The 17,442-nt window shown below is 41.5% G+C and overlaps 3 protein-coding genes across 8 annotated transcripts; 1 reads left to right on the top strand and 2 right to left on the bottom strand.

The window, feature by feature from the left end:
- The first annotated feature begins 3,672 nt into the window (after positions 1-3,672).
- On the top strand, positions 3,673-6,341 carry LOC125499731 (cytadherence high molecular weight protein 1-like). The gene is made up of 4 exons (XM_048648956.1): positions 3,673-3,828; positions 4,370-4,702; positions 4,813-5,389; positions 5,501-6,341. The coding sequence occupies exons 1-4, from the start codon at positions 3,811-3,813 to the stop codon at positions 6,079-6,081; spliced, it is 1,509 nt and encodes a 502-aa protein (XP_048504913.1). The 5' UTR covers positions 3,673-3,810; the 3' UTR covers positions 6,082-6,341.
- LOC105688141 (neprilysin-1) lies at positions 5,981-13,908 on the bottom strand. 6 transcript variants are annotated; one of them, XM_048660056.1, is made up of 17 exons: positions 13,818-13,908; positions 10,667-10,733; positions 10,120-10,217; positions 9,972-10,028; positions 9,842-9,923; positions 9,568-9,755; positions 9,238-9,475; positions 8,863-9,115; positions 8,517-8,790; positions 8,251-8,406; positions 7,921-8,156; positions 7,741-7,850; positions 7,593-7,651; positions 7,312-7,360; positions 7,014-7,200; positions 6,761-6,937; positions 5,981-6,676 (listed from the first exon to the last, which is right to left on the bottom strand). In XM_048660056.1, exons 3-17 carry the CDS (start codon positions 10,178-10,180, stop codon positions 6,503-6,505), a joined length of 2,301 nt encoding a protein of 766 aa, XP_048516013.1. In that variant the 5' UTR covers positions 10,181-10,217; positions 10,667-10,733; positions 13,818-13,908; the 3' UTR covers positions 5,981-6,502. The 6 variants fall into 6 exon arrangements, with proteins under 6 accessions (XP_048516013.1, XP_048516012.1, XP_048516010.1 ...); XM_048660055.1 differs by having other exon boundaries at positions 13,663-13,903; XM_048660053.1 differs by lacking the exon at positions 13,818-13,908 and adding an exon at positions 11,962-12,107.
- A 169-nt stretch (positions 13,909-14,077) lies between these two features.
- On the bottom strand, positions 14,078-16,639 carry LOC105688163 (splicing factor 3A subunit 2-like). Its single transcript, XM_012404262.3, has 4 exons — positions 16,455-16,639; positions 15,875-15,946; positions 15,444-15,542; positions 14,078-14,953 (listed from the first exon to the last, which is right to left on the bottom strand). Exons 1-4 carry the CDS (start codon positions 16,464-16,466, stop codon positions 14,642-14,644), a joined length of 495 nt encoding a protein of 164 aa, XP_012259685.1. The 5' UTR covers positions 16,467-16,639; the 3' UTR covers positions 14,078-14,641.
- Positions 16,640-17,442: the final 803 nt, after the last annotated feature.

Raw genomic sequence — 17,442 nt, 5'->3', positions numbered from 1 at the left:
TTCTACATCAAGGTGCGTTTGTGCATTGAATAAAATTCGGCACCGCAGTTCTCAGATTTCTTTCAATTATTCAATTTTTTAATCGAGATTGATTATAATGATCACTAATTTTGTCCCTTCTGCATCTATTACCAGATGTCATATTATGCTTGATTCGTAGCTATTGCAAAACGTCGCGTATTAAATGAAGCAATTGCATCTCAAGAGTCTTGCCCACACTCTAACGTCTGATTCATATCGCGTCTATTTGACGAATGGATTTTTAATTTGCATATTACCTTGGAGATTGAACACCGTATTAATTACATGTTATAAAATCACGATTACTTCTACTGTACTATACGCATAGAATTAAGTTCGATGGACTCACTGCTTTCATTCATCATTAATATGTTCTACCGATGCACACACGCGAAGCATCGGATTGTGGTGTTATACCGATTTCACCGAACACTCAGAGTTATTAATTATCATCCCAACAGGGAAAACGTGGAAATAGAATTTTCCATTAGTTGATAAATTGTGGAAAAAAACTAGAGAATTCAAACATGCAAATTTCATTCGTACTATACGTACATTGTCTCTTCGATAGCTAAATGATGAAGACTAATTTCCGGTTGAACGTTTCGTTGGTTAACTCGTCAGGAGAGTGTGGTACTCGACTGAAAAAAAGCACTGACATTTCGTTAAAGTTCAACGATCATTACTTAAATCAAATGATTTTTTGCCCAATTTCGAGCTGTCTTTTTCTGCACAGGTGCGGTTTATCGTTTTATTTATTTGTTTTCGAATTATTTTCTTATATTTTTCAACGTAAATAGGAATACATTAAATACATACTCATGAAAGGTATAATAACATATTAACTACTACAATCGAGTCCACCGATTGTTTTTTGGGAAATAAACTTACATTATACTAACCATTGAATTGATAATATTGGCTGCGCTGCGTAGCCCCAACTAAACAATAAGTTAAGGGCAAATGAATAATCTCATGATACTAACATTGCAAGAATGCATCGCATTTGATTTCGTTCGTCAGTTGAATTTTTGTCCCGTGATTTTTTTTCAATTTCAACATCATTACATTTCACACGCTTGTAGAGTTTTTTTTGTCAGTCCTCAAATTTTTTTCATCAATACATCTAATTTTTTCTTCTTCATAAACCGAATAATTGGCGATAACTCGATCAATTTTATAGATAGACCAATTTGACTTGTGAATTCGGATTCCTGAGATCAAAATACATGAGAAAAGTGTCATATGATCAATTTTAAAAAATGAAAAATTTTGGCCAAAAATCGAAAAAATCTTAAGGGGTACCCCTTGGAATTTTTTCGATTTTTGACCAAAAATTTTTATTTTTTAAATTCGATTGTATGGCACTTTTTTGACGTATTTTGACCTCAGAAACACGAATCCGTTGGCCAAATTGAGCCACGAATTTTTCCCTTTGAGATATCTCGATTTTTCTGCTCCAAAAAGCGAAATAATGATACAGGACTACCGCGCATTTGTATGTGTTTATTTTTCGCCATCGATATTGATGATTTTTCTTCAGCAACATTGAAGAAAAAAAAAATCAATCTCTGAAAAACAATAGACATTTCGTACCGATGGAGTGCGCTGGTTCATGTGCTCAGTAATTGCCAGATCTTTGTACAACTCTTCGAATTCAAGTCTACGTAAAAACAATTATCCAAGCAGATTTGTAGTGAAGGAATAATTAGGAAACGAAAATTTTGATAGGTCATAGGTACCTAGTACTTGCTTGAAATTCAGCAGCCTTTAAAAAGAAAAGAGGTCAAGCCATAATTTGGCGGTTCCTCGGTGCCAGTTGGAAATCACGTCTCGGTCAAATCTGAACCATAACGACTCATAGATAAATAATTCTCTGCAAACTGATGAATCAACCTGTTTTTATCTTGTGTATTTCATCTTGTTTATGTTATGGCCTCTTCCAGCTATATATAATTATACGAAGAATTGCTAAATTAATTAACCACCAATGAATATTAACCTGATAATTGATCACGATCGACTCAATTTTATTCATTTGCTTATTATTTTGCTTTATCATCGAGGGTATTTTGAATTAGAAAAAAAACAACAAAAAAAAAACGTAACCAACGTCGTGATCTGAACTCTCACGAAGTAATCATAAGGAAATTGGGATTTGAAACTCCAACGATGACTCTGTACCGAAGTCAACCCGAGAGGTAACAACGGAGCTGATAATAAATTTAATTCACTCAAGATAATTTCTGACCTCTGAGGTATAATCGATTATCAAGAAACCCGTTGACCCTGTCACATCATCCCCCCAATGAAAGATGATTATTCTAGAGAAAAGACCAGATCATGGAATAATACATTGATTGGATTGTGCGGTTTGACATTTCAGCCAGATTTTTGAAGAGCAATGTTCGAGGATGAACTGGAAAGTCAAAACAATAATTAGAAGAAGAATTTATTCTTCGCGACTGTAACGCAGGTGAAAACATCATCTTACGGCGCTTATCGAAGATACCAATTGGCCGTATAGATGGCTAGTAATTTACTTGTTTAAACCTTGACTTAGGATGCGATAAAGTGTAGAAGAATCCATAAAACCCACCATTCATGTTTCGATTGGCTTCAACTTTCGGAGATAGGCTTAGGCCATTATTTATGCATAGACCATCCCATGTGACTCGAGATTATGTAAAATGTCGTTCGCCTGAGCCAAGGCCACGATGCCATTTCAAACATTGCGTGTTTCGCCGATATTTTATACCCACCTCGACCTTGGAGGGTAACAAAATTCTAGAATTTATCCTTAAGCGCTCGTACGCACAGAGTATTCGACTCTCGTTAAAAGTCACATTCATCCCGAAATTATTTCAATTATTGTAAAAATTCGACGAATCTACAGGCCAAGATGCCGATTCAATTAATAAGGACAGTTAAAGCTAACGGTATACTACGGAAGTCAACGTTACCTATCGTTGCATATGAGTTCGATTATAAGCGGTTATGATTTTCTCGCACGCGAGAATTTTTTAGTAACAGACGACGTATGCCGGAATCCTCACACGAGAAATTGAGATAACTGGACTCGGATCGATTTTTTTTTCGCACATATTATCAACGTAAAACGTTGTACAAATTCTAATGCATGAGAACTACAACGAATAGAAAATTCTCCACAGTTTTCAACAATCAATGGTCACTGTTGACCCAACTTATTGTTAGAATTTTAATTTTGGTTTTCGTGGTTGAGTTTGAGGTGAGAGCAAACTTGCTACCATTACTCTTGGGCTGTATAATTTTACAATTTTTTAGCCTGATTGCACCCTAAATAATTATCTTTACACAACTACTTCTTCCTATAGATTCGTTGAATCATACTTGAATTGTTGCAGTATCTGTACTCACAATCAGATGCAGATGTAGAACTTTGTATCTGGTAAATAACTAATTTTGAAAGTTAGAATCATGCGAAACTCTTACCATGATCCAGCGGGCTAAACCCACAGGAAAAAATTGGTAATTCGATGTATGCAAATTATTTTCCGATCATTTTGTGCCTGTTTGCGATATATCGCTAATATTGAGTCTGACTCCAGATATATTGAAATAAACTAGTAGCTGAGAGAAGCGTGGAGGAAAAGAATAAAAAAAAATGAATAAAAAAAGTCTAGTTCTTCCAATGCCATTGGATCGTCAAATATTTGGGAGGATCATCCTGAAGTATAAAAGGTCGAAATCAGCCGATATCAGTGCTCAGTCTTCTATTCACAATCTGCCGTGATACAACCGCCCAACATGAAGCTACTCATTGTGGTGAGGATTTTGAGTAACTTTTTATTTTGCCGGGGGGGAAAATTATCATTCAACTTGAAACTCAATCGAATCTCCATAAGGACAGTTAACGTTGCATATAGTATAATGACTTTAATTCATCACTCGGCGGGGTCGATTAGTTAAAAATTTTGTACCCGGTATGAACGTTGTCCGTTTTACTGCAGATGCAGAAGTTTGGTAACTCAAATGAATCAGGCCTACATTTTACATTGATTTTTTTTCATAATTTCCAGTCGACTCGTCGATTTGCTGTTTTCTAAATATCAAGTGCATAAACACATTGCAATCAAAGTCACGCCTAGAATCGCATAAGCCGAAGCCGAAATCGCTTGTTAAGAATGAAGCACTCGATTTCGTTACATCGATTTTATTCGATTACCTGCATCACCGATGAAAAATATTCCATATCATCCCATTGTTATCACGTTCTCCGAACAAACGTCGATCCAACTTATCACTGCATCAAAGTCTGTGAGCTTGTGAATCCAGAATAAATGTTCGGTTGTCAAATATTTTACAGATCTGCCTTGTGGCCGCTGCATTCGCCGCTCCTTCGGTGAGGCTAAGGAGGACCATCCTCCCGGGTGATGCCCGCTACAACCCCGTACACCATCAAGTCGGTGATGTCCATCAGCACCATCAGAACGAGTTCAACACCGCCAGGGCTCTTGAGGGCTGCGGAAGTGGCCTCGTAGGTCAGGCTCCAGCTCCAGCTCCAGCTACACCCGTAGAATCCAGTCCGGTCCAGGAACAACAAGCTGTTGCCCACGATGCCCCCAGCCATGAAGTAACATCCGCTGAGCAGCAAGTTGCCCAAGCCGCTGTCGAGTCCAGCGCGGTCGAAGCTGAAAAGGTGCCAAATCTAATCTAAGCTTTTTTCATGTGATCGTAGAGTCCGTACCGGAGGAACTTGTAGCATTGTCTTGTTCACCGCATATCAATAATCATTGGCTTTGTATACAGGTACAGGCTGTAGGTGAGCGCACCTTTGTCCAAGCTGAGGCTGACGTCGCCCCCGTCCCTGCCGCCGTTCAGCCGGAACAACAATACGCCGTCAAAACTGCCGAAGCTGTAGAGACCCCCGTTGAACACAGCCATGTTCACGAAGTTGCTGAAAAGCCCGAGCCTGTAGAAAATGTCAGAACCGCTCCCGTTTCCGCTGAGCAAAGCCAGTACCCCGTTCCCGTCGAACAGAGCCAGTACCCCGCTCCCGTCGAACAGAGCCAGTACCCCGTTCCCGTCGAGCAGAGCCAGCATTCAGTTTCCGCTGAACAGACCCAGGTTCCCGTGAACGCTGAGCAAACCCAGGCTGTCGTAGCCGTTGAGCAGTCCCAGGTTGAACAAGCCGCTGTTGCGCAAAACGAACATGTGTCGAAAGGTAAAGCTGGCGCCGTTCAAGAGCATGAACCCGTTGCCGCTGAACAGCAAGTACCCACTCCCGTACAGCCACAACAATACGAGAAGAGCGTACCTGAATTCCAAACCAAGTCCACCCAAGTCGAACAGGCCCACCACCACGAAAATCAAGCAGTTGCCCCAGGTAATTATTCACGCTTACTATAATTTAGCTACTCGGCGATGCTTTTAGTGAAACAGGTGAAACAGTGTCCAAATAAAGAATCAGTAAGCAATCGTAACCCACACTTTGCAGAAGCACACAAGAGCCCTGCCGTAGACAGCGGAGTCGCCAAGGCCAAGGCACTCGAGGCAGAACCTGCCAAGCCTTACACTGGACCCGGATCTGCAACCTTCGACGCCAAACACCAGACCCCAGTGGCCCCGTACCATCCCGCCGTCGGCGCCTACACTCCGGGACTCAACGCCTGGGACCACGCCAGGTACAACCCGGGCTACAACGCCGCGTACCCAGGATACGCTGGCTACACCGGAGCATACAACGGACAATGGAACAACAACTACGGTAAACTTGGATGGAACGGTGCTTACCCGACAGGAGCTTACCCAGGTACATACACAGGAGCTTACCCCGGAACTTATCTCGGTGGTGCCACCCCCTACACCGGTGCATACAACCCTGTCTACAAAGGCAAAACTGTGATCGACCCACACGCACCTCTTGCTCCATTCCCTCACCACCCGGAAGCATCGAACTACCTCCAGAACCGCGCTCTGGGATACCCAGGCTACAACCCATACCACTTCCCTGCTCCAGTTGTACCAGTGGTGCCTGCAGTGGCGCACAAAGAGTTCAACGCCCAAAAAGTAGAATAGATCGTTGAACCACTCCGGGGTCAATAACATCCACGGACACGATTGCCAGAGTTGAACGTAGAAGCTGATATAGCTTCGAAACGAGAGTTACTAGGAGACGGTGAATTAGCTATGACCTCCACCTCTGGATATACCGATTTCCCACTTCTTCAAAAATGCTTTTTCCTTGCCGATATTCGTGACGTACGTAAATAGCGTACGTATTATGAATATAGACATTATATAACCATGACAAGTTAATAAAAATTCGATATTACGAATACGATCTTTATTTATTGAGCCCAATCCTTGCCTGAAATCATTCACGGTTCGAGACAATTCGTAAACCCCGAATCCGATTCGAAGTTGTTAGACTCGAGTATCAACCGATTTTAAAAACTGTTTCATACAATTGAATTGATTGAATCTTTTACCCATATATCTACCATATTTGACACTTCTTCTCAGGATTCATGTTAGAACCAACAGGACATTTCCAAGCCTCGCTGAACTCATGGGAATTTCTTAACGATGCGGTCAGTCTCACATGTCCGGGGCAATGACTGTCCATCAACATCCATTTCAAAGACGAGGTTGAGTACGACTCACACCAAATCTACGAACAGCAGGAATCTCAACTAGAATGTATTCTCGATTATTTCAATCGCGATGGAACAGTGATAAATCACGCTTCACTCACGTGACCGAAAGCGAGAAACAAGAGCTGCTCGGACGACAAGTGATCGAAACCCGGAAGCGATTCCTCCGCACCGTGCCGTGATTTCCATCTTCTGTACGCCCATACCGCTTCTCGCAATCCCCCATTGTCGGCAATATTTTCACCCAGAGTCAACTCACCGTCGACGTATCGGTCAACCTGTGGAATGGAAAAATTTTCTTTTCGCAGAAAGAAATATCGCGAGTTATACGAAATTCAAAACTCCTTCGGATACCTTCTCTTCGTAGTAAGTGCCGTAGTGATCGACGAAGCACTGTGTCTTCTCCGTGTATTCGTCGATGGTTTCGTTGGACCACCATTGTCTAAGATTGCCAGTGCTATCGAATTGTCTTCCACTGTTATCGAAACCGTGGGTCAATTCGTGCCCGAGCACCGTACCAATTGCACCGTAGTTTAGGGATCTGAAACATTGTTCGGAAAATTGAACAAAAGAAATCGACCAATCGGTGGGGTACGTTACTGCATTTAACACGTTTCTCTCAATATAATGTGCCAACGTTCATTCTTCTTACTCTAAGCCCAGTTCGTAGAAAGGAAACTGCAATATGCCAACTGGTACAGCTGCGTCCAAATCGTTCGAAAAAACTTAATTTAGATGACAAATTAATCAACCGAGAGCCACGGCAAAAGCTCAATGTTTGCGCTGAAATATACTGTAACTTTTGCACGAATTTCATTCGACTGATCGTAAGAAGGCTTGCTAATAACAAGTTTCTACGGAGCGGAAATATTTATGTGAAGGACTAACCGACGCGAAGTTCAGCTGTAGTGCTTATTAGAAATTGTTACTAACTTATCTGATTAGCTTGGAAGGTATGGAAGGCGTTGACATCGGTAGGATCGGTAGCCCAGCTGTGAAATTCGGAGTAAAAATAATCAGGGTGAACCGAAGATTTTTCGGCATATAGGAATTCTGACTTTTCGTACATGTTTCGACTCACAAAATTTGGTTCGCGGGATTTACATCGTGAAGACTTTTCAATTCATATAAGCTTCTCACTTCTACCATCTGCAACATGTTATCCAAAAAGGCGTCCGCTGACATATTTATCTGCAAAAAAATGAGCATTCTAATGACATTACGAAAACCCAATAGTTTTTCGACTCATTGAAATCCGCACCCCTTCATAATATTCGTCTAACTCTCCTTTCTCGAAGAGCCAACGAGGATAGCCGATCGCTGATGTCATTTTTTTCCCTTTCTCAAGTGTTGACATTTTCGTTTCTCTGTCCATCCAGTCTGCCCGCATTACGAGTGCTGCGAATGCTTCTCTGATATCTTCGAGCATTTCAACAACGTAGGGGCCAATTTTTGAGTGAAATTTTGGATCCACAAAAAGCCAGGCAACCGCCATGCCTGCCACGCACGTTAAAGAAGCAATGAAAGGCCTTACGTTTTTCACGCGAGCAAAAATATTCGAAATAATTAATTCCTCATTCATTAGGCTTACCCATCAACTCATTAACGATATTAGCACAGTGCAAGGATCGAGACTCCAAAACTTCGATGTTCGTAACGCTATGCAAGTACATCGCCCAAGCGCGTCTCAAATTTTCTGACGAATGAGGAACCACTACGTCCAGCACTGTCCACCAGACGGTCGCTTCTGCAAGAAAGATGAGACAGATTTCGGTTACCATTATTGGGTACCTCAAAATCAAGGCGTTCGATTTTTGCATCATCCGATTATCCGTTAATCTTCATCCCCGAGCTCACCCAGAATCTCGTCATCAGCAGCCGACATGAGAACAGCCACTTCCTTCAAGTAATCCAAATCTTCCACCAACACCTTATCCTTCTTTGACAAATCTAGATCAACAAGATCACTCAAAACTTCCTCTATAAACGGTCGCCAGATTTTTCTTGGCTTTAGACTGACGTTGACATTTTTCACGTACTCGTCTGTGATATCTTGCAGATCGTCGATGTACATGTAATCTTCGTCTTCGATGTCTTCCTCGGCCGTATCATTCGTATCGCCATGAACCAACTGTAGGCAATATTTAGTGGTCATAATTTGACCGCTTTTGTATCGAATATGTGTAGCTTATTAGACTCTTACAAAATATATCTTTCCGCTCATCCGGTAGATCTGTCGTGCAACACGAGATATTTCGGTATCATTTGGGGACCCGGTACGGTTGGAGTTGCACATTTTTGCTGTACCGTTGCTAATAACTTCCCTGATCACGTCCATCATGTAAAGTTGCTCAACAGAAGCTAGCCCATCGCTTTCGTCCTCATCCTCCGTGTCTTCTTCCAAACTCAGCGTCTGCATTCTGGCACGATGCACCCGTTTGTCCAACTCTTTGTCGCTGGGGATTTTGAGAATCGAAAAAAGATTGCAGCAAATAAAATGAATAGATAACTTCGATTCTCGATGTCGCTAAAAGTTTAATTTGGTTTCTAGCGAGGAATGAAGCGTTTCAGTATGTACCTCGGCAGGGGGCTGGTTGTCGACGGCGCTCCAAGCATCATAATGTTCCTCGTTTTATTTTTTGGATCAGGAAAAATGTCCAATCCAAAGAATATATCTTTACCCAGAGTTCTTTTTACCCTAGCGAGTTGCCCCATGTAGTTACCCGTTGTCCCTGAGAATATAGCGGGAATCTCAGGCAGGTCAAGGTGTTCCAATAGACGCTGCAGCGGTAAAAGACCAAGGTCGTTCAGAGTCGCTGTGAATTTATATCGCAGGGTGTGAATTCATAGATTTATTAATTTATTGATTTTGGATTTTTCTTTTTTTTTTTCTACGACACAAACCCACCGACGTCAACGCAGCTGGTGTAAAGATTTTTAGCTTCCATCACCGCCCAAGGTGTATCAAGAGTAGAATTTCTTCTCAAAAGATCGCGAATAGTTCGCGATACTCGAGTCATCCTTTCGCTGAACCACGAGTGCGTCGAACTGGAGTCCGGAGTCGGATGTTCTCTAGACCACCTCCCGCAAGCGTATCTGGAGCGATTTTATCGATAAAGTAAAAGTCCAGAGCGGAAGAATCCGAACTTTCGACGCAAACGTGGAATAAAAAGTCAACTCACTCGTAAAAATCCTCACAAGGGTTAGCTGATAAGTTCATAGACTGTTTTAAGCTCGCGGCTATAAATTTATTGAAAAAAAAAACTGATTAACTTTCAATTCACGTTTGTCAATTTCGAAGACAATACCAACCTATTCGAATACACTGCTCTGTACCGCAGACCTTGTAGCGCGGCCCAGGCTTGGAGTCTGAAGAGAGATAAGAGAAAATTACCTAGTAACTTGAAATCAGGAACAACCGACAACTGAACTTTACTCGACCTCAACAAGTTTTACTTACAAAGCACCGCCAAAACTATGACGACTATCATAAGGATTGCGACAATAACTGCTAGAGCCATTATTATCCTTCTGAATTCCCGTTTGCCAGTTTTAAATCTGTATGAAAAATAGTAAAGAAAGAGAAAAAAGGTAAATGAAGAGGTCAATTATTCTCGCATCAGCGAATCGTACCTCGTACATAGTTACAAAGTTCACTTATTGTTAGTACAGTCTTTCTTGACAATGTCTAATCAACTCGGTAATGGAAAAGTAAAGTGGCGACGACAGTCGCAGTGAAAGCTCATGTTAAATTCAATTCGCCACTTTACGTAACCCCCTGGGTACCCCATGTGTACGACTCAAGATTTACCTTCTCCACTTTTCTACCAAAAAACCATCGGCCTAATGTATATTTCCGTCAAGACAATTTTTAAAGACAATTTTTGTTCCACAGTCGTTACTCCTAATGAGTCGCATGCCACAGGTGGTCACTTCCAATAAAATTGACGCGTTCATATTTCATTCAATTAAATGCGAATATTTAAGTAACAGGTAAAAGTTCTCACAATGTGCCCCTGGTTTTAATCGGGACAAGATGTTTGTCGCTGCCGATCGAGTACGGGGAAACAGGCCCTGTAAAAGGAAAAATTAATTGAAGTAAAATAATCGATCGTTAACCAACCGAATCTAATTTCATTAACGCTAATCGATGCACGCGAAGCTCGGGTAATAACCAGAAATTACTTTCTTCAAATTCAAGCTGCTGAATTTATTGTTGGACATTTTATCGCACACACACAGAGAGACAGAGAGAGAGAGAGAGGAACACGTATAGAAATTTCATAGTTTTATGCATAATTCATAAATACGATATGGCTGCGAATTGTCAAACAAAGTCAAGGATGTCGCAATCGACTAACTGTAAAACTATAGAAAGGGAAAATGACAATTTTCTGAAAATAAAGTTCAGCTGTATGGATCGAACATAGGAGGTAAACCCTGGAATGTAGTTAGGTACGCTATAAAATCGCAGGCTATATAGTGCGGATAATATAACGCAATCAGATTTTACGGCTGCACGTATAAACGTTTGCGTTTATATGCATTGGGTAAAAAATCACCTCGATCTGCGGCCTCCGCCCGCATCATCGAGTAGTGGAACAAAATCTATCATTTCTCCGATCCGGTTCATCTCAATGAAAGTCTTCACCTCGTACCGCACTTGACACTTTACAACATTTTTCCAGTATCCTAACGGCGGCGTCTGATACGCGGTAACGCAGAGCTGAATAATTCCGCTTTATATGGAGGGAACAATTATGTCGACCATGAGATGGTATTTCACCATCGTCTACCGCCTTCGGAGGTACTCGGTAAACTAAATCACCGCAGCTGGGCGGCATAAAGGTAATTGGCGAAATTAGAAAATGTAGCAAAATCAACGGTAATCAACGAGATCGGTGCACAATTAGAGATCTGCGGTAGAAACGCGCGGCCGGTCGACTGAGAATCGCTGGGGAACTTGGAGTTGCGGATTGCGCAATTCTTGCGCCTTTCAACGTCTCAACTGCAGAAGTACAGATACAATTTGTCTCAACGGTTTAGCTTTGCAGCATGCAACATTGAAGCGCAAGCGCTGCTAAATCGGATTCAGGGATATATTTGACATGCACGGAAAACGGTGAAAGGAACGTCTGATTCGCGAAAGAATCCGCAGACACGCTCCAACTGCAGACGATGAATTATGCACCTCGAAGTAACGAAAGCGAACTCGATTCGCTCGCTAAATTAATTCGCTTCCTTCGCCCCGGATTCGGTTCATCGTTCGAAAAAAGAATTCTTCGCTCTGGCGAGGACTCACCGTTCTCAGTGTCCATGTTCAAATGAACGTTGGAAACCGCGGATCGAACCGATGAACGGGTATAACTGACAACTGACCAACGACTGACCGCTGCCCGCCCCGACGAGTCTCCGTACCATAACATGTTTCCGTCTTCCCCAACGAATTACCCTAACGTATGCTATATTTGTTGAACAGAGTTATCGCATAGGGAAATTTCCGCGCGTGCGGTATGGATTACTACAGACATAATAATTGATAAGGCGACGTAAAAAAACTTTTCATTCACCCTCGAAGGAACAACCTCATAAACTATAAATTGTAGGAATAAAACTTCTCCGTGGCGCGGAAAAAAGGAGGGAGGATTAATTGTTGATTGGAAAATTATCAGGTACTCTTGATCGTGATTAAGGTGAAAAATGTTTTTAATTGTAAAAAAAACTTTGAATAATTATTTTCAACGATGGAGCGGAATAAATGCTCTATTTTTTTACGTTGGTTCTTTCGTTTCTAAAACAATTCTCAAACTTGTCTCTAATTATTTTTTTTTTTTTGTCACAAAAAAAAAAAACTGTGGCAATCGTCGACTTCCGCCACCGATGAAAGATAGAGAAGTCATAAAGTTTACCTCCGACATTAGAGTTTCGTGAATAACGTCAACTATGGCAAAGGGGGACTTAATCGGAAAACTAGAGATCAGCGATTACATTTGAACGAATTGATGATCGTAGAAAACAAGTCGTTTTATACCTGGTTATCTCTGGATCTTTAAATTTCAGCGAAATTCGCAATTCGCGACGAAAAATAATCGATCAATGTAACGAGACGTACACGTGATTATAGAAAATAAACAAAAATAAAAAAAATGTGATCGAGTGAAAAAAGTTTTAAATTGTAATAATCGAATGCCCAACAACCGTCAAACGCCGCCAGGTGCTAATTACCGCTAAAATCGTATAATCGCTGTTTATTGCCGAATGGGAACAACAAGATTATCCAGAAACACGCGAACGAAGCATTAGATTTATTAATACACGCGATATCTTGTCTCTATTATCAACGAACAACGCGCGTCTCAATACCTATCGCACTACAATGTTCCATTTTCACTTCGATTCCTCTAATCCCAGTTTCCAAAGTTCGCAACAATTTCGTATCTCAACTCTCCAATAATCGTGATCGCGAACGAAGAAACTTCCCCTTTTTCGTAACTACTGCCCAAACATGCATAGGTAGGACACATTATATCGTGATATCTATCTGTCGAAATGGGCCATAGAAAAAAAGAACTTTGACACGTGGCGTCCACAGTTTCACCCTCCCCAAAATTGCCATAGTTTTGCCACCCCCGAATTCCGCTAAAATCGGTAAGTGAGTATACCGAAATATTTATAAGGTATGGTATATCTTTGCGTAATATTGAAATTCGAACGTATATATATTTATGGGCAATAGTCGTGTATGTTAGCCAACCTGTTCCCATGGTGACTAAAAATTGATTTACGTGTCTTCGGGTTACTAGATCAATGGGCCTTGGTATAAATGCTGTTTATCAGCCGATGCGGCATCCTATATGGATGAAGTATTTTTTACATAGACGTATATGTATCCCCCGGTGTACATAATAATGTAGATCGATTATGTAAGAATTAAGAATTTCTCTTCCGCTGCAGCAGAAGTTATTCGCAATGTGATTGCTGAATGAATTTCCGCGTAACTTACACCGATCTGATGCATAACAGCGATGACGTGATCGAATAACTCCCGGGGCATTTTAGGCTAACGACTTCTTTTACTTGTTTCTCTTATTTTTTTTTTTTTTCGTTTTTCTTTTTCTTCTCTTTTCACACATATCGTTCAACCACACTTTATTATACCTGCACTGCGCTCTCTGCAACGAGGTTTGCGTTTGCCTTTCCCGAGTGAACTATCCTAGACAACTGTCGTAAAAGCCAGCTCCTATGCGGTTCTATGTATTACGTCGGCGTTGTAAATCTAACATGTTATCCTCTTGCGTGGTATTTTCAAGTTTTTCCAATCCTGCATCAAATCATTGGTATATAAAAAATAGGGCAGCGAAGGAGAGACGGGTGTGGGGTTGATAAAATTGTCGATCGATGCACTACGATTATCACGATCGATGTAAAAGTTATATTTTATTAGAAAATAAATTAAAGTGGGGGCGCAAAATTACACAAATATACAATGGGTGGGGGAGGAGAAGAGAGTATAGGTATTTGAAAAGCGTTGATGTTTTTCGTCTTCTTCAATATCACGTGCCGCACAAGAAGAATATACGTAATTCGTGTATTTTTGTAATTTCAGTATTAATTTATTTTTATATCATTATTTATTCATTCATTTTTTTTGTGTTTCTAAGAAGTAGAGATTTTTTTTAGTTTTTTTTTTTTTTTTTTTTTAGTTTGAATGCCTGGTCTTCTCAGTCCCTGGATTATTCTACCGACTTGGCATATCGTTACCGTATGCATGCTCGCCTGACGTACGCGAAGTTGTTCAATTCTCGATTGGATTCTTCAATTTTTTGCGATTCTTTTCTCTTTTTTGACAAAAAAATAAAATAAAATAAAATAAACTCAAAATAAAACCTGCCGCAGGCTAGTCAAACGGCATTTATTTACCCGTTGTCGACGAACTACCAGGGACTCTTCAATTAGACGATGGTTTTAATTAATTTTTTAATTTACCAGGGATGAACGGGGTGGGCAACAGCGACGGGGTGAACCGCTTTGTGGACGACAGCGTGCTTTTGGATCACTGGCTCAGGTTCCGGGGCGGCAACTTGGACTCCGATCAGATGCGGCGTGTGAATTTTCACCGCGCCCAGAGGAAGGCGAACCGACTGGGTGTGAGGAACCTTAATGTTCAGAGGCTGGGGGTGCAGAGCCGGAATTGGGGGTGGCTGGGCGACTTTAACGTACTGGGGGTGAACTGCTACCGGTGCATGAGCGACGGCGTGGCCCACCTTGATGTACTGGGGCTCGTGCGCGACTACCTGAAATATTCACAATTTATTCGATCATATAAGAATAAGGGAACGAATAATTTTATTGATTGAAAGAAATTAATGATCGAAAGAAATTAAATGTCGGGATGAAATTAGCGATGCAGAGAAAGCCATCGCGAACCTGCCGCTCTCGCACTGGATTCGACGGGATGAAAATTCCATTGGTTAATTAAGAAATATGCTAGCCATAAATATTCGCTAGAAAAAAACTGGGCTCCGATTAAATTGCACCGACTCCAAAAGGGTCGGAATCTGGTTTCTGATATAGATGCACGTTGCATAGGAATCAGGAAACAAATTATTCTCAGATATGTACGATCGCGGGAACGTTCGCCATAAATCAACGTATACGATGAAAAAGACGAATTTGCGATGAGGAGAGGTGAAGTCTTTGATTCATTTTTGTAGAATAGAAGAGAATCCGGTTTTTAATAGAAAAACTTTGGATTCGAAGCGTACGTAGGCCAATTCGTTTTACCTCAGGATAATGGTGCACCGGCTCTTGTACGTATTGCTTAACATAGGTCGGTTGGTGTGCCGGAAGAACGACTTGATGATGAGCTGGAGCGTAGTGGACCTATATTTTTCAAAAAGCACGTTTACACCACGATTCAACTTATCTCATGAAAAACCCATGCGGTAGTCAATATGGACGATGTGTACGAATATGCGACAGTGAGTGATTCGATCGATTCTCCATTTCCAGCCGATTCGTATCAACGTGATTTTTGCGGATGGTGAAAATTTAGCAAAGTGTAGTGTAAACGTACGAAGTCCGCAAAAATTGCCCGATTCGTTCGGCACTCGGTGCAATCGTCATGCGTATTTTGGTCTTTGTTCAATGTTCAATGCGTGCTTTGATGAGGAACTAATGAATCGCATTAACTGTAATGTAGAATTTTTTCTTACCTGAGGTGCACCCCATGGGTCGATCAGACCTGGGTGCGCGCTGACGGCAACCACGACGGCGAAGAGAACGATCTAAAATTTAGAAAATTATTAAATCCTACTTTCCAGTTTCTCAATTCGATCAGATCAAATCGTTTTACCGTCCGGCCAGCTAATTTCGGACCGAGTGATCTGGGGTCGAAAAATAGTTGAATTTTGTCCTCGTGGAATCATGACAAGAGAAATAGTAGAAGAAAAATCGATAGCTAGAAGACAGCGAGGAAGGTAAATACCTGCGTCATGAGGTCTAAAATTGTTGAGAGCATTGAGCTTTTATCAGCGAAGGGATAGGCAACGCGACGCGCGCTGTTGTTTGAAGAAAGGAAAGAAAAAGAAGCAACAAAAAAAAAAATACAAGAGTAACACCGCAGAGGCCGTAACTCGACAATAGTTTACTCGCGACTTTGACAGTTTTATCGAGCGCGCATCATAAGTGATAAAAAGTCCCATCATAATTAAAACTCTCCCGTCTACCGTGTGCGTACAAATATTGTCATTGTTCGTAAAAAAGTATATAATATCTTTATGTCTGAAAACTTACAGCGAGCTGCATGGTGGATAGTTTTTCTTGTGCGATTTACTGGAAAATACTACGTGTTCAAGGGGCAGTTGCGTTTGCTTTTATACCGGGGCCTTGCCCTGCCCAGGCCCAGTAAAGTACGGGCGGGGGTCCGATGCAATTGCGATGCATTGGGACCGCCTCGAGACCCCTTTCACCTCACGTAGCGACCCTTCTGGCCCCTTATTTGGGTCCCGTATCTTACCCTCGAAATTCGGCCCCCGTACGTACGCAACGGATGGACTTGCGATTTCGGGACTTTGGTCCCGAGGGATGAGTTCATCAGGAACTCGTCCGAATGGGAGAATTATAATCGGCTGATCGATCGCCCATTGTTCTAGGGATAAGCCAGCGTAATCACGATCGACATATTTGCAAATATGGATCCGTATGGAAGTTGACAAGAGGTTACCTGCACCTTGACACGGTTTACTTTGAGACCGTTTGCATCTCAGCTCCCTTTGGACTAGCGAGGCCTTTTTGAGAAGACCTGCAGCCTGCATCATGCGCATGTGGCACGTTGCACGAGTCGCGTACCAGCATTAGCGAATCATCGAGGCTTTGATTTTTATCCGCAGGTCAATTCGATCGGTTGGTAATTTAGTTCCAGCATGTTCTAGGTTGAATTCGATCAGGAGCAGTGAATATGGTTGATTAGTTTTGCGCCTGTGTTTTATTTTTTATTTTTATTTTTTTTTTGGTTTTCCGGTTCTGATCAAAAAATCTAATCATCCAATATCATTGCAGTGTAACGTCATTGGAAAGTATGATATAAAGTAGTGCATACCTAATCTTGTGTTGTAACATGTAATATGATATATCTGTTTTATATGTAAATACCGAAATCATAATTTCCATAAATAAAATATTACGGGAACACCGCGCCGAGAGTGCAATAGTTGCAACTGCACATTATATGTATTATGGAAGCCGGCACAGCTCAATTTTGCGTCGGAAGAGCGTTGAAAGA

This window comes from Athalia rosae, chromosome 1 (genome assembly GCF_917208135.1).
Source record: "Athalia rosae chromosome 1, iyAthRosa1.1, whole genome shotgun sequence".
Lineage (NCBI taxonomy): Eukaryota > Metazoa > Arthropoda > Insecta > Hymenoptera > Athaliidae > Athalia > Athalia rosae.
Note: the sequence above shows the minus strand (reverse complement) of the source record. Positions and strands in the feature narration are given on the sequence as shown.

Bases quoted from the DNA above. Each gene is read 5' to 3' on its own strand.
- LOC105688141 (XM_048660053.1), bottom strand. From the start codon at position 12,085: ATGTTATGGTACGGAGACTCGTCGGGGCGGGCAGCGGTCAGTCGTTGG. The intron at 9,116-9,237 runs GTACATACTGAA...CAAAATCCCCAG, and splicing joins ACAACCAGCCCCCTGCCGAG to CGACAAAGAGTTGGACAAAC. The intron at 7,652-7,740 runs GTGAGTCGAAAC...CGAATTTCACAG, and splicing joins AATCCCGCGAACCAAATTTT to CTGGGCTACCGATCCTACCG.
- LOC125499731 (XM_048648956.1), top strand. The intron at 4,703-4,812 runs GTGCCAAATCTA...CTTTGTATACAG, and splicing joins GCGCGGTCGAAGCTGAAAAG to GTACAGGCTGTAGGTGAGCG. The intron at 5,390-5,500 runs GTAATTATTCAC...CACACTTTGCAG, and splicing joins AAATCAAGCAGTTGCCCCAG to AAGCACACAAGAGCCCTGCC.
- LOC105688163 (XM_012404262.3), bottom strand. The intron at 15,543-15,874 runs GTAAGAAAAAAT...TGAAAAATATAG, and splicing joins ACCCATGGGGTGCACCTCAG to GTCCACTACGCTCCAGCTCA. The intron at 14,954-15,443 runs GTAAAACGAATT...TGAATATTTCAG, and splicing joins CGGTGCACCATTATCCTGAG to GTAGTCGCGCACGAGCCCCA.